The sequence below is a fragment of the Vulpes lagopus genome, chromosome 18 (genome assembly GCF_018345385.1).
Source record: "Vulpes lagopus strain Blue_001 chromosome 18, ASM1834538v1, whole genome shotgun sequence".
Classification (NCBI taxonomy): domain Eukaryota; kingdom Metazoa; phylum Chordata; class Mammalia; order Carnivora; family Canidae; genus Vulpes; species Vulpes lagopus.
In genome coordinates, this window is record NC_054841.1 from 26,344,920 (window position 1) to 26,369,361 (window position 24,442).

The window sequence follows — 24,442 nt, forward strand, 5'->3', positions numbered from 1 at the left end:
TTTCCTGTGGCTGGAGGGATAAATCCACAGGACAGTGTAAACTAAAAGAGCAAGAGGATAGGAATTGAATCCTGGTCTTGTCCGTGTAGCAAAAGGCTCCCTTGTATGGATTACTGAACAATGTACCACAAATCATGAGTGGAAATTCCTACTGTAGGAGCCTGAGCTCTGCTTTCAGATACCCAAAGACACATCCCAAATGAGAAAGCAGGAGAGAAATTCAGTTACCAACTAGGTACGTTGAAACACTGCTAGCTTCATTTTACACTGCTTATACTCAGTTCCTCTGTGCTTCTCAGAGGTACAGAATCAATTCAGTATAGGTTCCAGGAGATCCCGGCAGGTGCTGTGATGTAAATTCTTCAGGGGATGCAATAATATAGAAAGGAATCCTCTCACTGTCCACCTCTTCCCATAATTCCCCTTATAACAAAAGCTAATGCTTTCAGCTGAGAAAATATGAAAGAAGGGCTCACTGCCTCCTTGTCTTCTCTGCTTTCTTCTCATATCTCCTCCTCCACTGAGAGCTTCCCATACAAGTTACCAGATACCTCTCAGCAGCCACATCTCTAGACCCTGGTATTCCTTTTTTTTTTTTTTTTTTTTTTTAGACCCTGGTATTCCTACAATGGTGGGTACCATCTTAATAACCATGATGGCTGCTTGGACATGGGAAATGCTCAGACTGTGGACAGCCCTGCAGCCCTTGGGGGGACCCAGACTAACTAGCTCATGTATCAGTGTGGGTTGTCAGGAAAATCAGAGCCCCAATCATGAAAAAATCATTCCTATAATTTTGGCAAACTCAAGCTCTTTGGAGATAAAACCCCACTGGCATCCCAGTGCCAGTGTGATAGGCAGAATAATGCCCCTCCACCTTGCCCACGATGTCACTGTCCTAATCCTTGAAACCTATGAATGTGTTGCCTTACGTGGCAAAAGAGGCTTTGTAGATGTGATTAAGGATCTTGAAATGGAAACGTTAGTCTGGATTATCGAGGTGGGCCCAATGTACCAACAGGTGTCCTTACAAGAGAAAGAGGGAGGCAGTAGACAGACTCAAAGTGGGAGATGTGATGTCAAGCAGTTTGGAGTGATGAGTGTAAGAGAAGAACGAGTCAGGGAACATGTCAGCCTGTAGAAGCCGGAAAAGACAAGGAAGTGAATTCTCCCCTAGAGGCTCCAAATGCACATAGCCCTGCTAAACCCATTTCAGACATCTGACCTCTGGAACTGTAAGGTAATGAATTTGTATTTTAAGCCACCAAGTTTGTGGTCATATGTTACAGAAGCCATAGGAAACGAACACATACAGGGACTATTTTGGTGCAGTTAGAAACCTTGGGAGACTTAGACCCCTTTTCTCTTCATACTACTGTTTTTTGGAAGGGTCCCTTTCCCCTTTCTGACTCATCATCCAGCAATAGGCAAATAGATATTCAGGAACTGGCAGGACAAGACAAGCCGAACTGTCAGTAAAGGCTTTAGCATTCATATCTTTTATTTAAATATTTATTTCATTATTTTTAAAAGTTTTCCATCCAAAGCACGCTGTAACTGGAATCCAGCTGTCCTAGGCAATAGAAATATCAACTTGGGGTCTCCTGAGGATGGCGGATTATAGATTGCTAGAGTCAAAAAGAGATTGTCCAGTTCAACCCACCCACTTGACAGACGAGGAACTGTGGGCTGGAACGAGGTGGGGTGTCGGGATGGGAAGGGTGAGCAGGCACCAGACAGACGGCATCAGCTGGGTCCCTGGCCCCGCCCTGGTTCCTCCCATCACGGCTGCTGTTGGTACTGGCTCTCAGTGGCCGTGTAGAAGTCCTCCAGCACACTCTGGATATATTCAAAGGTGGGCCGCTCCTCAGGGCGGTTCTTCCAGCAGCGTGTCATAATGTTGTAGAGCTCCTCAGGGCAGTGCTCTGGTCGAGGCATCCGGTATCCGCGCTCCAGTGCCCGGATCACCTCAGGGTTTGACATCCCTGAGAAGGAGCCGTGGAATTAAAAAGGGAAGGATTGGGACAGGGAAACCCCAGGTGCCTCTCCAGCAACCATCACTTCCCACCTCCCCAGGGAGCTGAGCCCCTCCCACTATGAAAGCCAGGAACCCCTTCCCAGACTCTCCTACTAGGGCAGGAGCATGGCACCCAGTTTGGACCAATGAGAGCTGAGGAGCATTCTCCCAGAGACTGCCAGGAAAAGTGTTCCTCCCTTGGAAGATACACCCTTCTTCTTTCCTACGACACTGAGAGACAACATGATCTTTGGAGCTGCGCAGCCTCCCAGGGAAGACCATCACAGACAAGCTAACCTAGAGTCCTGAGTGCTATTGAGCGCCTGAAGCAGCCAGTCACCAATGCCAGACTCCTTGTCACGGAGACCAATCACTGGCCTATTGTTTCCACCACTCTTTATTATTTTGTTACTTATGGCCTAATGCTTCCTAATGGATATAGGTTCCATAACCCATTGCCTGGTTTTTACTGATGTACTCTCAAGACAAAACAGGAAGTCTATCTCAATGTCACTCTGTGAGTGGAACTATTTCCTTGTTCCATTGAAGTTTATGCGAGATATCCTTAAGAACAGTCTTCTAGGGTGACAAGCATTAAGGAGGGCAAGTGATGGGACGCCTGGGTGGCTCAGTGGTTGAGTGTCTGCCTTTGGCTCAACGCATGATCCTGGGGTCCTGGGATCAAGTCCTGCATCGGGCTTCCAGTAGGGAGCCTGCTTCTCCCTCTACCTGTGTCTCTGTCTCTGTCTCTGTCTCTCTCTGTATATCTCTCATGAATAAATAAAATCTTAAAAAAAAAAAGGAGGGCAAGTGATGAGATGAGCACTGGATGTTATACTATAATGTTGGCAAATCGAATTTAAATTAAAAAATTAAAAATAAACACATGCACACAAGAACAATGTTCTACATGTCTATGATGCCCAATTTTCTATTAACAGTCTAAAGATCCAAACTCATATATCCAAGTGCTTCCCTGAACATCTTTACTTGGATCTTTACAAGTCACCTCAATTTCAACAGGGCCAAAACAGAACTCTTGAATTTCTACCCCCAGACCATCACCCACCTGGCTGCTCAATTAAAACCAAGAGGATCAACCTTGATTCTTCTCTCTCTTTCTCTCTCTCTCACCTTCCATATCACCAAGTCACATTTTTACTTCTTTTGAAACATAGTATCAATCCATCCACTTACCTCTGTCTCCATCACTTCTTCCTGTCCCACTGCTGTGACTGCTACCTTCTCCCCAGCCCCCAATCCACTCCCATGCTGAATGAACCAAAGCTTCACTTAAAGATGGAAATCAGATGATGCCACTTCCCTGCCTCAAACCCTCCCATGGCTTCCATACACTTAGACTAACATCCACAGTCCACACTCTTCACCATGACCATGGGCCCTCTGGATCTGGCCCCTGACGACCTCCTCGTTTACCATCTGCTCTCATTCCTTGTCTCCAGCTACCAGGCTTCCTTGCTTTTTCTTCAGGCACACCTCAAGGCCAAAGAGCTAGCAGTGCCTTCTACCTGGAATCTTTTCCCTAGTTCTTCACTAAGCTGTCTTTCAACTCAAATAGGACCGGCTCTGACAGGAGCTGGGGAGCACCATAGGTGCTCCATTCACTCCCTCTCACACGCCCTGCTTCATTTTCTATTCAGCAGTGATCTCCAGTTGAGAATGTGTATGCATGTTCCTCCAGGCTAGAATGTGCTCATCTCACTATATCCTCCATGCATAACACACAGGAGAAATCTGATAATAATGATGAATGAACCAACTGTCTATGCCTTTTATTTCTAATCTTCACAACCACTTCTGCAAAGTAGATAGCATTACCCATATTTTTTAAAGGTGAAGACGCTAGGGTAGGAGAAATGACGTGAATTTCTCAAAGTGTGATTGTTGATGAGGCAAGATTCAAATTCAGGATGGTTTATATACAAAGTCAAGGATCTGCCTTTCTCCTTCTCCCCAGTGTTCTGGCTATAGATAGCCAAGAGACATCTCAACCAGAAAGGAACAGAGAATAACATTATTTATGAAGTCTCAGGCAATCTACATACACATTGGGTATATCTTTGTACCTACATGGTCTACTCAGCATAGGGTGTTGCCCATAGGCATGGGGATAAATTCATCCATTCAACAAGGAGTTATTGAGCACCCACCATGTGCCAAGCACAGAGGTGGGCAGTGCACATATACTAGTGAGGAATATAGACATGATTCCTGGCCTCATGGAGTTCAGTGTCCTGTGGGAAAAATATTAAACAAATACTACTTATCAATTGCAATGAATGCTATGAATGAGACTGTATGGGGTCTTATGAATGAGAAGCAGGGGATGTATGATACTTTAGATGACTGCCTGGTGGGGTACAGAATGAGATGAAGCTGGAGAAATAGGCAGGGGCTGGATCATGCAGGACCTGCAGGCCATAATTAGAAGTTTGAGATTATGTCCCAATTATGATGGGAGACCATTAAAGAGAGGTAAAGAAGGGACAAGATCTGTTTCACAATCCTAGAAGGATCCTTTTGGCCTCAGGAGAGAATGGCCTATGGGGGAGAAGGGAGAAAGCAGGGAGACTGCATCGGAGGCCACCGCACCATCAAGGTTGGAGATGATATCGGCCTGAATGAGGGTGGAGGCAGTGGAATTAGAAGTAAGCCTGTATTTTGGAGTCAAGTGGCCAGAACCTTGGGATTGTTTGGATGTAGTAAGGTGTGAGAGAAAAGGAAGGGCCAAGCAAGCCCCCAGATTTTCAGCTTAAGAAACCAGGTGGGGGAGCCTGGGTGGCTCAGTTGGTTAAGCATCTGCTGTCAGCTCAGGTCATGATCCCAGGATCCTGGGATGGAGCCCCACATAAGGCTCCCTGCTCAGTGGGGAGCCTGATTCTCCCTCCCTCTTTCTCTCTGATGCTCCTCTCTGCTCTCTCTCTCTCTCTGTCAAATAAATAAATAAATAAAATCTTAAAATAAAAAAAAGAAACTAAGTGGATGGTGGTACCTTTAACTGAGATGGGGCAGGTGTGGGGAGGTTGAGGGCAAGGATCAAGAACTGTCTGAATGGACACACTGACAACAGAAGAGACCCAAGTTGGACCATTAAGCAGCTACCAGCTGATGCCGCCTTCACTACCTGGGTAAGGGATCCGGCCGTAGGTGACGATCTCCATCAGCAGAATACCAAAGGACCAGACATCTGACTTGATGGTGAAAGAGCCAAAGTTGATAGCTTCAGGAGCTGTCCACTTGATGGGGAACTTGGCCCCTGTGGGGTTGGACAGGGTAGAGTCAGGGAGAGTCTGGGAACAGTCAGGCCTGGGTGTCTGCTAGAGTGAGGGAACAGGACAGGGGCACAGCTGCTAACATCTGTCCTCAATCTGGTCTCCGCAGAAGCAAGGGCTCTCCATTCTGAAGACAGGTGTCTAGTGTGGAGAGGAGTGGGCAGAGGGGTGCGTGCTGGGGGAGCTGACACTCCATGCCACCTGGGTGATTCAGCCAATACCCCAGCGAACTACAGATTCTGAAGAGTAGAGTCCTTGAGGACTCATATAAATGGAATCATACAATATGCAGTCTTTGTCACTTAACATGATGCTCTGAAAGTTTTTCCACGGTCAGCACGTAGCTCAGTACTTCACCCCTTTCTTGTGGCTGAATAATATGCTCTTGTTTCTTCCACTTTTTTGGCTGTTATGAATCATTGCTATTCATACAAGAGTTTGCCTGTTACTGAGTTTTATAAAAGTGGAGCTGTCCAGCATCCGCTTTTTGGGGAGTCTGATCTCTTTCATTTCAATATTCTGTCCATGAGAGCCAACCATTTTGTTACATGGGGCATTGGTTTGTAATTTTTCATTCCTGCATCACATTATATTGCATGAATGCACCACAATTTATATATCTGTTCCACTACTCATGGATATTTGGATTCTTCCCAGTTTTTGTCTATTATGCATCAAGTTGCTCTCACCCTTAATTTCAACATGCACTTGGCGAACTCAGTCTAGAATTGATCAGAGTCTATGGGCCAGGACACTCTATCCAGAAGGAATCCATCAAGCTTAATAACACACAGCTAATATGGAGACAAACACATATCTTAACTGTCAACTCTCATAACTCATCCAGGTGGATGTCCCCTGGCAGTGCTCCCTACCTTCCCGAGCGGTGTATTCATTGTCCTCGATGACACGCGCCAGGCCAAAGTCTGCAATCTTACACACCAGGGACGCAGAGACCAGGATGTTGGCGGCTCGGAGGTCTCGGTGAATGTAGTTCCTCTGCTCAATGAAGGCCATGCCTTCTGCAATCTCCCCCCCAAACAGAGACACCCTCATTTTCACATCTGGCTCAGCCTCAGCCCAAGATGGGTCCCACCCAAGAATACAAGAGGAGCATCCAAGTTTGAGAAAACAGGAAAATGTGTGTGCCAGCTTTCCCTTTCTTGTGGAAGGATCCTGCTGGCATTTCTCTATCCCCTCATCTAGGCTGGGGGGAATCTCAGGTCCTAGGCTCTTTAGGGGCTTCTCTGAGGTTCCAAGACTTCCAGATACTACTTTGAGGAAAAAACAATGGCATTATTTCCTCAGGACCTACACACACACACACACACACACACACACACACACACACACCAGAACACTATAAGATACTCTCATCCCCAACCCTTTTTCTGGGGGACGACCTAGGTTAACATCATATTCTGCTGTATCTCTTGTCTTCCTTCATCCTCAAGCCTGGGTAGGGAAAATTCATTTATTCATTCAACAAATATCTACTGAGTGCCTCATGGGTGCCAGACATATTATTTAAACAAGTGGTGAGCCAAGCAAGGCTCCTACAAGGAGTAGTAAATGCCATCAAGGATAAAGCAGGATAGCAGGACATGAAGTGTAGAGAGGGCTGTTTTGGATTGAGTGGTCAGGGAAGGCTGCATTGAGGAGGTGAAATTTTAGCAAAGATCTGAGTGGTGATAATAATAAATGTATCAAATAAGAGCATTCCTGGCAGAGAGAACATCACATGCAAAGGTCCGGAGGTAGGAATGAGTTTGGGTGTTCATGGAACAGGTGGCTGAGCAGAAGTTGGCCTAGGGAGATGGGGGCTAAGGTGAGGGAGGGGAGCTGAGGTTAAGAGGGAGGCTTCTGATTATGATGAACCTTCTAGATTTGGAGAGGAGGTTGAAGGGATAGTATTCTGAATGCAATGGGAAGATGGTAGAAGTCCTTGAGCAGGAGTGTTGACATGGTCTGATATATTTGAATGTCATCATGGCTGCTGAATGAATAATAGACTGTGTGGAGAATTCTTATTCACAACGGGTGCCTGGAAGCCTCTGATGGAAAGATGTGGGGTATTTCCTTAGGGACCTTTTTCAAGGACTTGTGCATTAACCCTCATAAAGAGGCTTATAATTAACACCCAGACACCCAGAAAACAGCACTTATGGTTTACGAACTGGCCTTCGAGCTCCTCGAGACAGATGTTATCACAATCTCTGTTTTACAGGGGAGGTGTGTGTTGGGGGGCGGGGGGAAGACACTTTTTCCAGATCATCCCACCAGGAAAATTCCCAATGTCAGACTCCAACCAGTCTGCGGATTTCCAGTCTTTCTGCCTCATGTTGCCTCTAATTACTGCAGAACTCCAATGCTCTGGAGCTGGGTGCACCCCACCGGGGTGGGAGTGAGGAGTAGGGGGTAGGGTGGAGCCTGGCAAGACAAACCAAACAGAAGCCTGCTCAAGGTCAGACAGGCGGGTGGTGCACTTGCGAGACGTGGCCAGCAGGGGGCACCCAATAGCTACCGGAACGGAGGTGTGAGGCTTCAGACTTTCTAACAAAAACTTGAGACTGATTTTGCTTTTGGAGTAGCAAGCCAGGGCTGAGAAGAGAGGTCTTGCCTGGGCAGGGGAGGGCGAAGGGGAGGGCGATTTAGCAGGCGTCCTCAAAGAGAACAGCTAACAAGGGTATAATGTTAGTGGCAGACACTGTAGCTTAGTCATTTGTTACAAGATGATACCTGAGTTTAAGGAGCATTTGCTCTGCGCTTTGGGGGAGGTACTGTTGCTGTCAGCCATCACAGGAGAGTCATCTACAGGCAAGAAGGCTGAATCCTAGAGAAATAACCGGTCCAAGTGGAGACCAGGAGTGGAACCCCGGCAGCCCCGCTCAGAGTCTGTGCCCGGATCCATCACTCTACCTGGAGCTTTGGCCTTGGATTTGGCAGAGCAGGCACTAATGCTGCTGGTTTCCACTTTTTTAGTACCCGTGGGCAGATATTCACGTTATTGATTCTCGCAGGCCCTCAGTGGGGCAGGTGGGGTTAACCCAATTCAGGAGACTGCAGAGGATAATGCCCAAGTAGCTCTGGAGCTGGACCTGGGGCTCTGGCTGAACTACTTCACTCCTCTGTACCTTACTTTTCTTCTCTGTAAAATGAGGACAACAATAGAACCTGCTTCTGAGGGGTCATGTGAAGATTGATCCTCTAAACCTACATCAAAGGTGTAGAACACTGGCACATAAGTATTCACTTCAGTCATGGCTATTAACGCTCCCTGTTGAGGAAGGTGGCATTCAGAGAGGTTAAGCAGCCTGCTCAAAGCTACACAGGCGGAGCTGGGATCAAAACCAAAGCTCGATGTGACTCCTGAGCCCCTACACTTTCACAGCGTTGCTTCTCAAGGGCTTGTTACCTGAATGGATGATGGAGAGGTTCACTGGGCTCAGGGGTTGGTCTGAGAACTAGGGTTTGAGGAAGTGGTGACATTTCATGACCAGCGAGCAGGCTGCCATGATGTTGGGCATTAAAACTTGGGTTTGAAAAAAAACAAAACAAAACAAAACTTGGGTTTCCTTCTGATGGTATCAGGGAACCACAGAATCAGAGCTGGAAGGGCCTCATGGGGGCTCTTCAAACTGAATCCTGCTGATACCTCAGGGTTTCCGGGAGAGTATGGGGGGCAAAGCAAAAAGCACTCTCTTCAATCAGAGCAGCTGTTTTGACCTAAATTTTAAAATATTCAGCTACTGTGTAAGATTTCATTTGACCAACAGAGTTATGGCTTTATAAAAGACTTTTGAACTTGAAAAGCACAAATGTGGTCTAATTTCCTCATATGACAAATGAAGACACCAAAGCCCACACAGCACGTGGGTGACAGGACTGGGGCATGTTCTACTGCACCACCTGCCTCTCTCAGACTGGAGGTTAAGCCCTGGTCCCCAGGTTGCCTTCTTGGTCTCCCTGGGCCCTCTGCTCCGGGACATACAGGGGCCAGGAACTTCCTTCCCTCCCTTGGCTTCTGTCTTCCCCTCTGTGAAGCAGGGAGAATGGCCTTGCCCAGCCTGACTCTCCCCCAGCAACATTTCTGCCAGTTTGATGGTTATAATTTAGTTACAGGCCAGACTATTGTTTCCCTAGGGATGGGGCCCATTCAAGTGAAAATGTCTTGATTTCCATATGCCTCTGGCATTTCAGATTCCAAAATTTAAAGCCTTTTTTAAATACCACTGGACATTCCCTCCTTCTCCTGGGATTTGCATACTCAAATGAGTTCTGCCTTAGGGATCTCTAGAAGGCACCGCCTTAGGCCGTTTCCCTTAACACCCTCCAGGCTGCAAACTACACCCCTCTTATCTATGCCAGCTCCAGGTACCAGCTGCCCAGGCTCAGTTCTTTTGCTTTTCCCCATGGGTTTTGCACTGGCTGTTTCTTCCATCTAGAATATCCTTCTCTCTCCAATTCAGCTGCCTAACTTCCATTCATCCTTCAGGGTTCAGCCAAAAGCCAGTTCCTCTGGGAAGCCTTCTTGGGTTGCTCCTGGACCAGGCTGAACACTCCAGCCATATCCTCCCACACAGCATCCCTTTCTTCTCCTGTTTTCCCACAGAGAGGAGAGGATGAGAGAGGACAGACGCGAAAAGCACTCAAGCCGGGGGTAAGAGGAGCTGAAGAAAGTGAGAGGAAGATGAGAGAGAAAATGGGATTTTAAGAAGTGTTCCTGGGGTTTGTATACATTATTTATTTTGCTGGATACTGCATCCTTCAACACTGAGCCGGGATCACTTGCATAATGGGTGTCTTGGAGATTTAGTTGTCTAATGTCTATAAACTCTGGGAGGACAGAAATACTCTCCATTTTCATTCACCGCTGGATCCCCTGACATCAACACAGTAATTTAGGCAAACTACTTCACCTCACTGGGCCTCAGTTTCCTCATCTACACTCAACTTCTTTTCGATGCCTTACTTTCCTATTCTGTAAAACGGAATGACAATTTCCTACCTGTGGGTGGACTGTTACATTGGTGACCCCCAATGGACTGCGCCTCCTGAGACTCATGCCCTTGTGCAGCCTCCTCCCACACTGACCTGGGGCTGGGCCATGGGCCATACTTTGGCCAATGAAACAGTAGCAAACATGATGGGAGCAGAAGATTCACAAGTACTTGCACATTAGGACTTAGCCCCTGGGAACCCTCCCTCTTGGAACCTAGCTACCATGCTATAAAAAAGCTCTGGCTGGACTACTGAGTGATGAGGGGCCACAGGAGAGACACCCCACGGGATGAGCCACCGTGTTGGACATTCTAACCCAGGCAAGCTCTCAACAGAATGCATCCACACGAGTGACCTCAGTCTCATCACGTGGAGCAGAAGAGTCACCCAACCAACCCCAGTCAACACACAACATACAAGAAATAATACACTGCTGTTGTTTTAAGCTACTAAGCTTTGGAAGAATCTGTTACATAAGAATAAATAACAAAGGGGCACCTGGGTGGCTCAGTCAGTTAAACATCTGCCTTCAGCTCAGGTTGTGATCCCAGAGTCCTGGGATAGAGTCTGCTTCTCCCTCTTCCCTCTGCCCTCCCCCACTTGTGTGCATGCTCTCTCAAATCAATAAATAAAATCTTAAAAAAAAAAAAAGAATAGATAATAAAAATCCCACTGTCTAAGGCTGATGTGAGGAACAAATGAGTTAATATCTACAAGACACATACAAAAAAGTGGACATTTGACTCTTGAACAATGTAAGGGTTAGGGGTGCCAACCCCTGCACAGCGAAAAACCCACATATAACTTCTGATTCCCCCAAAACTTAACTACTAATATCCTAATGCTGATGAGAAGCCTCACCAATACCATAAGCAATTGATTAATATGTGTTTCGTATGTTATATGTATTACACTCCATATCCTTACCATAAAGTCAGCTAGAGAGGAGATGTTATTAAGGAAATCATAAGAAAGAGAACATACATTTAGAGTACTGTACTCTATTCATAAAAAAAATCTGCTTATAGGTGGACCCATCACAGTCCTAACTCACGTTGTTCGAGGGTCAACTGTACACTCATATGGAGTGCTAAGCGCATGTTAGCTATTACTGCTGGCACTACTACTGTGCCTGTCCAATAAACATGTGTTAAATAAATCATTGAATTCCTTTCCCCTCCCTGCTGACATCCCCCTGTAGACTCTCACCTGGGCTGAGAAGTCAATGAGTTTCGGCAATGGCTGCTTGCTGCCCTCTGAACTTTTCAGGAAATCCAGCAGGCTTCCTATGGGGAGATGAGAAGCAACACGTACTGCTCACACTGCTTTGGTCTATGGTTAAAATTGTTCAGAGTAATGGATTTTTTTTTAAGATTAATTAATTAATTAATTAATCCATTCATGAGAGACGCAGAGAGGCAGAGACACAGGCAGAGGGAGAAGCAGGCTCCATGTGGGGAGCCTAATGTGGGACTCGATCCAGGGACCCGGGGATCATGACCTGAGCAGATGCTCAACCGCTGAGCCACCCAGGTGTCCCCATAGTAATGTATTTAAATAAAAGTCTTTGGGACGCCTGGGTGGCTCAGCGGTTGAGCATCTGCCTTTGGTTCAGGGAGTGATCCTGGAGTCCTGGAATCGAGTCCCACATCGGACTCCCAGCATGGAGCCTGCTTCTCCCTCTGCCTATGTCTCTGTCTCTCTCTCTGTGTCTCTCATGAATAAATAAATAAAATCTTAAAAACTAAAATAAGCAGGGACGCCTGAGTGTCTCAGCCATTGAGCACCTGCCTTTGACTCGGCGTGATCCCGGATTCCCGGGTTTGAGTCCCACGTTGGGCCCCTTGCATGGAGCCTGCCTCTCCCTCTGCCTGTGTCTCTGCCTCTCTTTCTGTGTCTCTCATGGATAAATAAATAGAATATTTTTTAAAATAAGTAAGTAAATAAATAAATGTCTTTATTTACCAGTCCTAGTGTTTGTGAACTAGAATTTGAGTGTTTTAAAAATGACTTGGTGATTACTAGATGGGGGGGTAATCACAATTTCTTTGACCGAGACCACTTTCTAAGTCTGGATGGCTGACTGGGGCTGTGCTTTCACAGCGCAGGAAGAACTGTGTATTTAGAACACCGAAAGCGTTTTTGAGATTTCAGAATCGCACCAAATGAGGTTGTGTGAGATGTTTGTGTTCATAAAAAAATGGGCAAGGATTGAAGATGGATGTGAAGTGGTGGCCAAAAAAAAAAAAAAAAAAATCCCTTGGAAACCTTGGATTGTGGGCTGGCAGGGTGGGGGAAGCCCAAAACAAATGCTTTGCCAACTCTTAATTCCAGGGCATGGGTCTACCCCAGGAAGACAGCTTGTGAGGCAGGAAGCTGCCCCAAGCCTTGAAGGCTTATCGTGAGCCCATAAGCCTCTTCTACCATCACCCAGCGGGGTTCTGGCCCCATTCCCCTCTCTTGTAGTCCCATGAGCTCCCCTTCCCCTGGCATTCCCTTAATGGTTTCACCCCGTTAACCGGGAGGGCTGGGCCATTGCTTGTGAAGGCCCAAGTACTCAAGTTCAATGGGTACTTGCTAGAAGAGCCCCTGGCCAGACTGAGGCATCTGGAGGGCAAGAACCATGTCAGGGTCACCTTTGAGTCTGCAAGTGACTAGTATGAGCCACAGCCTGCACCCTCAGCCCCCAGAGTGCAGCACCTTTGGCCATGAACTCAGTGATGATGTAGATGGGTTCCTCTGTGACTACCGCGTGCAGTTTCACCAGCTTGTCATGCTGCAGAGTCTTCATCAGGTTGGCCTCTGCCAGGAAGGCCTCCACAGACATGCTCCCTGGCTTCATCGTCTTCACAGCCACCTTGGTGTGCTTGTTGTAGGTGGCTGGAACAGGAGAGGGGACAGGAAAGGTGGTCAGAACCCTCTGCTCCTTCCCCCAGCCCTAGAAGGCCCAGCCGCAGACCTGCTTCCTCTGGGACACCTTCCCTGCTCCTCTCAGCCCTCAGAGAGGGAAAAGGAGATGCAGGCTTAGGCTTTGGAAAGACGTAGGTCAGAAGTCTGGTTCACCACTTCCTAGCTCTGTGCCCTTGGGCAAGTCACTTAACTTCTCTGAACTGTGATTTCCTCATCTGCAAAGTGGAAATGATCAGCACTGCCTTTCCAGAAGCTATTGTAGGAATTAAAGAATAACCTCAAAACATCACTCAGATTGTTACCTGCGTGCACACACACATGCACACACACACACCACCTTTGTTTGTCACTTACTGATATACACACATACCATCTCTGCTTAAAATGTTTTCATCTTAATACTGCCCTCAATGAAACGACCAGTCTCACCATGGTCCACAAGGCCCTGTAGGATTTGGCCTCACCCACCTTGCCAGCCTCATCCACCAAACTCCCCCTTGCCTTTTGTGCACCAGTCAGCCTGCCTATTAATCAATCTCAAGCACCCAGATCCTGCTCCTAGCACAGGGACTCAACCCAACCCACCCCTGGTTCATCTTGTTGCTCTTGTAAATCTCTTAATTATTTTTGCTTCCATTTTTGCCTTGGCTGCCAGGAAACTCAAATCTAGATTTGGGGTCTTCCTGTAGTGAGAAGCTAAGGCCTAATATAATATAATATAATTATATAATATTTTTACATAATATATAATTATTTACATAATTATATAATATTTTTGGTTTTCTAACCTTATCACTCAGATCCATTTTGCATGCTTCACTATACTTTCTTTGCCACATTCTCTTATTCAATGCTTGGCACACAGCAAGGTCTTGGTAAATGTAGTTGAAACGAGTGGATTTTAAACTGATTTTTTCTGGCTGAATTGTTTGCATCTCTGTAAGTTGTCTTCGCTCCCATGTGAAACATGGTGGAATGCATCAGGCCCTGGGCCAGGCACTGCATCTCCCCCACATTCTGCAAAGCAGCCATCACTGTTCTCAAGTTATTAGGAGCAGGACAGTAGGGGTGGCCCGTGCCTTTTGGGTACCCCACAATGCCCTAGCGTGGTCCTGGGTACATGACGGGTGCTCAGAGCTGCTTACTCATCTGTTGCCAACATCAACTTGCCTGGAAATCTCCAAACTACATTTCCCTACTCTTAGTTTTCTTCATCCTAAGAGGTCTCTGATTATCTCAACCAAACTGGTGGGCCACCCCAGCTCCATACAAGGGAGAAGGAGTAGATCCCTCACCCAGGACTCCTCCTTCCCAGAAGGAAGATCTGGAGCCCAACAAGCCTGGCCTCAAAGGCAAATCAGTGTTTGCATAGCAGGACAATGTGGTTACTATCAGAGGAATTGCTCCTTTATGGTTATTCAAATCTCCCCTTCTACCCTGGGTGGCATCCCCACTTTGCCTCAGGCTGTTCCTGAAAGCAAAGACCTCCCTCATCCCATCCTCCCACCACCCTCTGGCCCTAGGTCCTTACCCATCCACACTTCCCCAAACTGCCCGGCTCCGAGTTTCTTCTCCAGCTTGAGAGATTCCCGGGGGATCTCCCAGGCATCTTTCTCCCATGGCTTCTGGGGCTTGGAGGACACGCAGGGCACTGTCAGCTTCTGGCAGAGTCCATCACTCCCCTCTGGAACAGAGCTCCTGGTCAGTCGAGGGCAGCCAGCCAGAGGCTTCCCCTCGGAGGCCTCCCTGCCCCATCCACTGCCTGGGACCAGTGTTCCAATGGGTTGCCACCACTGGGGACAAGAGCACAGAGCATGATGACATGCCACCTCAACCCTCCTGCTCAAAAGGCCTAAGACTTCAGGAAAATCAAAGCAACTCTTTGTCTGGGGTGGGTCAGGAAGAGCTCAGCAGGCTCCAGAGGCTGCAGCGCACCTCACCCTTCGCTAGGATTCCGGGGAGACAGGTCCCCACCCTAGTTATGATGCCCCCTGGGCAGGACTCACTCTTGTAGTGGGCCACCAGCTCCTGCAGGCTATTGAAGGTGCTCCGTGGGGAGATGTAGAAGCCTCCGCTGTCCAGGGTCCGGATCTTGTAATGTTTCACCGAGTCCCTGTGCTGGGGGTCGTAGTCTCGCACAGACAAAGAGTAGCTTCCTGTAATGGTCGGAGGGAAACCCCTCAGTTGTGGGATCTCAGAGCCCTGCCACCTCATGTCAGCATCCTGACACCTGCTCCTGGCACCCCTGAAAGGCCCCTGCTGGCACCGTGTGAACCCCCAGGCAGCAGGGACAGGGTAATAGTGGGTTGTGGAGTCCGGCTGTCCGGGCTCTCGTCCAGCCTCCTCCATGTCCAGCTGTGAGGCTCTGAACTAGTGATTCTGTCACCACTTTGTGCCTCGACTTCCTTATCTGTATGATGGGCTTGGTCAGCATATCTCCGTATCTCCTCACATTACCTGATGATTAAAAGAAGTAATGCTCCAAAGCACTCAGGGTGTGAACACTCAAGCAAATGTTGGCCTCAATCAGCGTCTTCATTATTTTGATCTATCTATCATCTGTTGCAAAGGCCAACACACCACATCAGATCCGCAAATAGGTTACTCAGAAACAATGGAACAAACAAAAAGATCTGCAGCAACAACAAAATGCGGTCTGATTCTGGAAATGTAAACAACGAAATGTACCATGTCAACAGTAGTGGTGGTAGGCTGAATTAATGGCCCCCCCAAATGGCCGTGTCCTCATCGCTGGCACTTAGGACTTTGTTAGCTTACACGGTTAAAGGACTTGGGGGATGTGATCCCTTTAAGGGTCTGGAGATGGGGAGGTTATTGTGGATTGTCCAGGTGGGCCTGATGGAATCACAAGGGTCCTTATAAGAGGAGGTGGGAAGGTCAAAGTCAATAGGAGGGGACAGCCCGGGTGGCTCAGCAGGTTAGCACCGCCTTCAGCCCAGGGCATGATCCTGGAGACCTGGGATTGAGTCCCACGTCGGGTTCCCTGCATGGAGCCTACTTCTCCCTCTGCCTGTGTCTCTGCCGCTCTCTCACTCTCTCTCTGTCTCTCATTAATAAATAAATAAATCTTAAAAAAAAAAAAAGTCAGTAGGAGGATAGGTGAAGATGGAAACACAAGGTTAGAAGGATGTGAAAAAGGGGCCATGAGCCAAGGAATGCCGGTGGCCTCTAAAGCTGACAGAGGCAAGGAATCAGATTATTTCCTGAAGCCTCTAGAAGGAACCAGCTCTTTGGACACCTTGACTTGAGTCTAGTGAGATTTCAGACTTCTGATCTCCAGAACGTAAGATAATAAATTTATCTTGTTCTAAGCCATGGAAGTTTGTGGTAATTTGATAGCAGCAATCAGCATGTAATGTGTATGACATCACATAGATCAGAAACACACAAGTCTTTTAGTGGGTGACCATGCGTCTGCCATTTGCAAGCTGTGTGTCCTTGGGCAAGCTATTAGCCTCTCTGGCTCTCAGTTTGCTCTGTATGCAATGTGTGCGCTATGTCACAGGCTTTTGAGGAGGCTTAAATTGTTGCATGGATAACAAGTGACCATACATGCCAGCCACTGTTCTAAGAACTTCAACCACATAAACCGTGAGTGGATATGAATAGTGATCACTCTAATGAATTATAATTATATGAATATAATGAATTATGTTATTCATTATAATGAATGAATAACCCCACAAGGTAGACATTTTAGATCACCATCATTTTACAGGCAAGGAGACTGAGGTCCAAGCAGATAAGCTAACTCACTTGCAGTCATGCAGTTGCGAAGTGGCAGAGTCAGGATTCAAACCCAGGAAGCTGGCTCCGGGCCCCACTCTGCCACTCTGCCTGGCCAAGATGAGGCTGGCTTGGCTGACACTAGATGGGATGGGGAGGAACCCAAGAAGCTCTGGGATGGGATTCAGGGCACTCGTGGTGCCAGTTTTATTAAATTGGCTCTACTGGCCCCTCTGCTCCACTTCTAAGGAGCTGTGAGAGTGAACCAGGCTGACTTTCCTGCCCTGCAGGTCTGTGGGGTGGGGTGGGGGGTGTGGGGGGCTGCGTTTCTTTGGCTTCCCTGCCCCTATCTGCAGGATGGACCAGCCTAATCAACCCCCCAGCTATCCTGGGAGTAGCTGGAGAGTAGAAGCCGGGGCCTGTGTGTACAGCTTTGTCTTTTTGCCCTATTTCCCTTGCCCTGAGGCTTGAAAGGGGACTTGTTGGGTGGGAGCAAATAAAGTCTAAATATTCACTGGCTTGAAACATTGGTTGTGAGTGGCATTATCTTATCATGTTCAGGCTTGGTCAATTCGGGTATCTAGGGGTAGAGTAGAAGGCCACACAGATGCCTTTGATGGACGTCTGCAAGACTGTTTGCTCAGGGTACTGTGAGGTCACACTTTATACAATTTACTTGATTGATCGGAAGCAAGCAGCTTTGAGACTAAATGTATTAGAAAAGATGCACTCCATGTGTGAAGTCCGAAATCCCAAGACTCCTTATTGACATCCATTCCTTTGGGAAAATTAGCCTCAACTGATGCGAGTTTGAGTTATGTTATGTTTGGGGGGTACTGTTCTTGCTTCCTGTGCACCAACCTGGCAGAAAGCCACCTTCCCAGCACAGGAATTTCAGGAAATAGTTTGCCAACATCAAAACATCCAAAAAACATCAAAAGAACCAGTTGAAGCAGAGTCTTCCAGGAGGCTGGCTTGGGGCTCTTCTTGCCTCCTGGTCTACCCTCTCCTTATGGGAGGAGGGAGATCAGGTTTGCGGACAAGATCTATTGTGATGAGTATTTTAAGTAATACAAGCTACTGAAGATCAAGCTTCAACAGAATATTAGTTTTGGGGGTCCATGACCCCTTGGGCCTGCTTCCAGGGACCCATCTAGGAACTACAGAGGCTGAGAAGACCCAAACCAGGCTCCAGCAAAGGGCAGGAGAAAACTTGACTGTCTGGTGCCTGGGGGAGTCACTCAGCACCCCCTGCCCCAGAGCATTTACAGAGGGAGAGTGGTGGCCAGTCATGCTCAGGGTATCCCTGCAGGGCAGGGCAGGGTGGGGAGGGCTGGCGTCACCTTTGGTGGTCTCGCTGTCCCGAATCATGAAGGAGCCCAACACGTTGCCGGGGGCCAGGAGTTGGCGCTCTGCATCCTTCCGGCTGATGCCCTTGAAGAACCACCTGGTGGAAAGGGGCAGGAGTAGCGTGTGAACCCAGGGTAGGCGGTCCTGGCATGGAGATACCAAGAACCTGGCTTCCCGCAGCATGGATTTTCCCACAAGATCCTTTGGGAAAAAGAACCATTCTTTTGATATCAAAACAGACATTTTACCAAGAGTGAAGCCAGTTTGCTGAGATGGGAACTTATGCAGTTTGGGGAGCTTTCTTTAAGAACAATACCAAAATACCAAAGGAAAGAGGTCCCCCAGAACTGTAAGAAAAGAAAAGGAAAAACTTTTTTTCGAAAAAAAGAACACAGTGTTACAAATACAAAATGCCCATGAGTCATTCCAATGCCACCCAATGTGAAGTATATGGTGATGGATAGAAAAACTGGTAAGATAGGGCAGCCTGGGTGGCTCAGCGGTTTAGCGTTGCCTTCAGCCCAGGGCGTGATCCTGGAGACCTGGGATCGAGTCCCACATCAGGCTCCCTGCATGGAGCCTGCTTCTCCCTCTGCCTGTGTCTCTGCCTCTCTATCTCTCATGAATAAATAAATAAAATCTTTAAAAAAAAAAAAAAGAAAAACTGGTAAGATAGAGCAGTCTCAACCAACTGTGGTCAAAATCTTGCTTTTGCAAATTTCACAGGCACACATGACCATCCTCTCAGGGTCTCAGGTCCATGTGAGTGGGGAGGCTGAGGTTCATAAACTTTATAATGTATCCTCTTCTGTGTGTGCAAAGTTGGATATAAAGTCAACATGAATTTTCACGCTAAAATGTGAGGTTTCAAAGAATTTTATACTTGGGGCCATATCCTTGGACCTTTTTGTTTTTCTCTCTGGATATTTGGGATATTGAGTGGAAAAAGTCCAAGCAGCAGCATCAGTAGCAGCCAAATCCATTCCTACCCTCAGCTGGGTGAGGAGTAGTTTATGTGCTGTAATGGAAAAACGTTCCAGACCCAAGGTCAGCTAGCCTTGCATCTGCCACAGATCTGCTGTGTGACTTTGAGCAAGTCGCTTTCCCTCTCTGGGCCTCTGCTTCCTCTGTATCAACTGGGGAAGAAAGACAGCTAACATTCATCAAGTTCTTGTTATCTACCCAACAACTACATGGAAATCATGGTCCTGATTATCCCCATTTTATAGATGAGGAAGCTGAGGAACGGAGAGAGCAAGTTACTTGACTGGCATCATAACAGCTGGTAAGTGGTGGAGGCAAGATTCAACTTCAGGCAGTCTAACTCTGGAGCCCACACTCTTAGTCACCATGTGACACTGCCTACTTGGCCTTCTTTGCTTTCATCTGTGAACTGCGTCGTGCTGTGTGAAATATTCAAGCAATGTAACAGAGTACCTGGTAAGAACCAACCATCTCCCTGGCAATCCCACCCTTGGGAAGTTATCTCAGGGATTTTGCATAAGGAAGAAATGACAGATACACCGGAGAGTCACTATAGCCCAAGACTGGAAGCGGTTTCAGTGACCACTAGTTGGGGACAATAGGGCATCTACATGATGGACACTGCAGCGATAGAAGGAAAGAGGCCACTCTAGGTGCTTCATGTAAAATCTGAACAGAAGGTGCAGAATGCCATGTGTAGTATCTGCTACTGGTGTAAAATAAAGGGAAATATATGTATTTTCTCACACAAGTATGAAGCATTTGGGAAGACTCATAAGGAACTGGTTGCCTCTGGGGAGAAGTGGCTAGGTGGGGACAGGGTGGAAGGTAGACTTTTCATTCTTTATTCTATATCCTTCCCCACACTTTGCATTTTGAAACATTTGAAGTATTGTCTATTTCAAGGAGGGGGAGAACATAAGATCCCCAACCCCCTGCCCCAGCTTCCCAATGCCCTGACTGCCCTCCCCAAAGGCACCCTCTCTGTTGGTGGTTTCTTGATGCAGACACAAGAACCTGTGAGTGCACTCTGCAAGCCTGATATGTCTATATTCATGTCAGTGGTTCTCCAGGTGAGTCCCTGGACCTGCAGCAGCCTCCTCTGAGAACTTATTAGAAATGCAAATTCTGAATCAGACAGTTGCAGAGCAGGGCTCAGAAATCAGCCTTTTAACCAGCCCTCCAGGTGATGCTGACGCACTCAAGTCTGAGAACCACCATTTAGGTTATCCCCTTTTGTTCGCAAATGATAACCCGTCATACATGTTGTTTGTACCCTGCCTTTTGCACACAGCAAGTTTGTTGCCTTTGGGGAGTACCATCCAGATGGCGCCTCCTCTCAGGCTGCGGGGAGAGGTGTGGTGCGCAAGTTTTCTGTGTGTGTTGAGATCCTGGAATCTGGGAGCAGAGCCCTGGGGTGGCCCCGGACACAAGGGTCAGTGGTAGGACAGGGAAGACTTTTCACAGCACTTTGTGTACCCTGTGCACTAAGAAGGGCATGACTGTAAGATGGGAAAAGCCCAAACATTTTCATTTTTAGTTAGGTCAGCATTTCAAACCCTCAATACCATCTAGCCATACCATCTAGCCGGAGGGAGGAGGCAGGGGATATAAAACTCTAGGGACTGCCATGTCTTAACTTTTTGAATGGCTGGCTCTGAATGAGACCTGTCGTTGCCCTGCAGCATGGCCATTGTTTTACTTGCCACTCACCACCATGCTGTGAGCGTCTCCAGGGAGGAACCCTGTCTGAGTCACCTTGTGTCCCTAGAACAGGGCTGCTGGATGCTCAACAAATGTCTGTTGGATGGTGGGATGGATGCACACACACCGTATAACTGTGTCTTCAGAGTCAAGCTAGACATGGAGAAGAACCTGCAGCCTAGCCCTCTGGGTTACAGGTTGCTCTGTGAGGGCTGGGGTGTGCTGTGTCTTTTTGGTTCTTGCAGCCGCCTCTCGGGCACTGGTGCCATGCAGGCACATATCTACACTGAACCAAATGAGGGATGACTGACCAGGTGCGGGCAGCCTTGCCTCTCAGAAGTCCCTCTTTGGCATGACCTCAGTCAACAAGTATTTATTGAGCACCTACTGCATGCCAGCCTGTGCTGAGGATACACTTGCAGACAGACAAGGTCTCTGTCCTCAAATGCTCCCATCTAGTGGGGGAGGCAGACAGTGAACATGTGAGCAACCACAGAAACAAGATTGTTTTTGCTAGCGAGAAGTGTGCAGAAGGGAATAAAACAGGTCTCTCTGGGAGGCAGAGTCCCAGAGGGGATCTGCTTTAGACAGCGTGGTCGAGGAAGGCCTCTTTGAGACCTGAAGGTTGAGAAGGAGCCAGGCAAGTAGAGATCCTAGGAAGAGTGTGTCAGGCAGGGGAGATAGTAAGTGCAAAAGCCCCGAGGCAGGAACAAACCTGATTTTGCTCATACTTCCTTCTGTAGGACAAGAAAAATGGAATACTTACTCCTCTGTCTCCAGAGAGTCAACGCGGGCGACGTAGTTGCTTGGGATGTAGCCCTCTTTCCGGGTGGCCAGTGATCGAGCCTTCCACCACTCCCCAGACCTGAGGACAGGAAGTGAGCAAAGGAGTCAGGGAGCAGAGAGAATCCCCTGGTTCTTCTTGGGTCCCCCAGCCTTGGCCTAGGATACCCCCCAACCCCAGGAAGCTGATAGGGTAAAGGGCAGGGTCACCACTGCCTGGGCCCCCAGCATGCACTCCACAGTTAGGGTAGGGATCTTTACCACAGTCCCCACTGTTCATCTGAGGGTCTAGAATCAAGCCTGGTTCCTGCATTCACAGCCCACAGCCCTAGGTCCCTGGCCCCACTCTTTTCCCCTGGACCTGCAGGGGTCCGTACTTAGGGCATGGGGCCCTGTGCCCATGGAAGACTCATTGTGGGCCAAGAGCCACAGGGAGTGGTCTGACCAAGCATAACCACTCCCATTCTTGAGCTCCAGCACACAGTGACACTACACCCACTGATGGTGAAGAATATAGGGGACTGGAGGTAGCAAACTCAGATCCAGAGATTTCTGAATGCAAAGGTATCTCAGCAGGGTCTGGTCCATACACCTGTAGCTTAATTACAGGAGCCTGAGAAAGGCTTCCCTGAAAAAGCACTTTCACCGGTTCATTGTTGCCTGGATGTACACCGCTAGTAAGCACACAAGCTCCTTTGTGTACTTACTCTCATCCAGGTTAACCAAACCCTCCATCCTCTATTATTATTAGGTTTTTATCAGCCATTATACTCCCTAATATAAGATAGCTCAGGTTCTTTACTGAAACACAAGAGAGCATGATTGAGTATTGGAGGTAGCTATGCCTTAGAAGTGGGATAGAGAGACTCACTCTTCCAGAACCACCATCTGATCTCCCTTCTGGAAACTGAGGTCTTCATGGTGAATGGCCTCATAATCATACAGGGCGATCACAATTATGTCATCAGGACCTGTTGGAAGAGAGATACATGGGATGGTGAGGCTTTATCTGAGCACTACCACAACCCTGAGTGTTTCCTATCCCAACAACTGGCACCCAGCCCTGTACCCATTGACATGTCTGTCTCATGGTATAAGTCCTAGACAGTGTAATAGAAACAAAATAGCTTGCACAAAATACTTTGGGAGCAAGTTAAAGGGTTTTCAAGGGTGGTTTTGACTGCTTGGGATTTTTGCCTTAAACTCTAAGAACCCAACCTAATCCTCTACTTAACACAAGACTCCACCACATATTTGTCAGATACATACCTTCCTTGGACCCTGGTAGGTTGTCGTTACTGTGATCAGGACGCTGTGGGGAAGAAATGAGAGAAGGGGATGAATCTGATACTGTGTGGGGAGCTACAGAAGGTCTGTGTCAAAAAGGATACCCAAGAGTATCTCATCCCAGCTCTGTGTATCAAGGGAGGAAGACCCAAGAGGGTTGGGGATATATGGGAGGTCACAGCACACATCAGGGGCACCACAAAGATCCAGGTGTCTTGGGTTGTAGCCTTGGCCTTGGACATCCTGGGGGACGCTGGCTTGTCTCCCTCCTTGACATATGGAGAAGGGGTTGGTCCAGATCAGTGTTTTCTAAGATATGTTTGAAGAAACTGTAGGTCTACCAACACATCCCATGCATAAAGGCTCCATTATGTGTATGAAAGGATCTAAGTGTTCATCCAGAGGGGAACTGGCTTCTTTCCCTTGGCACGCTCACCATGGTGCTCTAAACAGCCCTCAGGGAGATGGAACTTCATTCTATGCCCAACTAGGTCTTAAAAATACATTGTTGAGTGAACAAAGCTAGTTCTTCTGAATGAGCAACATGATACATTTATAGAGATCATGTACATACACATACATTCAGTGGACATATACTGTATATGTGTGAGTGTAAATTCTTGGAAACAAGTTTGCAAGGATCCACACTGACACCACAAGAGTTGATGCCTCTAGGGAGGGATGTGATACCACTGGGGAGGGGGACATAGGTCAGAAGAAACTGTAGCTTTAACTGTTATTTATGATTTTTCTTTTTCAAGGGCAATGTGTTTGTGTCTCACACAACTAAACTTAGAAAAACAAGTGTGGGAAACTATGACAGGTATGTCTTTTTAAGGGGAGACCCATAAAGCCCATCAAGATTCACAAAGCTTTGAGGACTCCCACAGGGAAGGAGCCTGTTTTGCCCCATGTTTTGTAAACTGATTTGGCCTGGGAACCCTTTCTCTGAAGAACACTTACTAACTTACCACTGAACTAATGCCCTGTAGGAGAAAAACAAATGACTGATAATAGCATCCCTTAAGTCTGATGCTCAGGAGACAACCAAAAACTAGTGGGAGAAAACCCCCTGCCCTCCATTGGTGCCAAGCTAGAAGGCCTCAGAGAGCCTGAAGCCCTAACCATAGAAAGGGCCCAGGGCCACGGAGGTTAGGAAAGAACAGATCTAGGAGTGACTTAGGGCTTAGGATGTCAGTTCAGGACGTCACTGGAGTGAGAAGCTCATATAATTAGGAGGTATTAATAGAAGTCAAGTGTCAGAGGGAGGGAGGTGACTATTCCACTATTCCCTTATTCCATGAATTAGTCCTGTTCTAGATACCATGCCTGGAGAAGGGCAAGCAGAATGGAAGGTGGGCAGGAA

General features: G+C 47.6%; 1 protein-coding gene across 2 annotated transcripts in view; it reads right to left on the minus strand.

Moving 5' to 3' along the window:
• Positions 1-1,470: 1,470 nt before the first annotated feature.
• HCK (HCK proto-oncogene, Src family tyrosine kinase) overlaps positions 1,471-24,442 on the minus strand; it is a 40,848-nt gene continuing 17,876 nt past the window's right edge. The window contains exons 3-13 of one of the 2 annotated variants that reach the window (XM_041732155.1): positions 23,059-23,101; positions 22,661-22,760; positions 21,773-21,871; positions 18,312-18,415; positions 15,228-15,377; positions 14,753-14,905; positions 13,012-13,191; positions 11,521-11,597; positions 6,186-6,339; positions 5,163-5,294; positions 1,471-1,985 (exon numbers count right to left, since the gene is read on the minus strand). In XM_041732155.1, coding sequence (XP_041588089.1) covers positions 1,783-1,985; positions 5,163-5,294; positions 6,186-6,339; positions 11,521-11,597; positions 13,012-13,191; positions 14,753-14,905; positions 15,228-15,377; positions 18,312-18,415; positions 21,773-21,871; positions 22,661-22,760; positions 23,059-23,101 — 1,395 coding nt within the window. In that variant the 3' untranslated portion in view covers positions 1,471-1,782. The remainder of the gene's footprint in view (positions 1,986-5,162; positions 5,295-6,185; positions 6,340-11,520; positions 11,598-13,011; positions 13,192-14,752; positions 14,906-15,227; positions 15,378-18,311; positions 18,416-21,772; positions 21,872-22,660; positions 22,761-23,058; positions 23,102-24,442) is intronic. The other variant, XM_041732154.1, reaches the window with a different exon arrangement.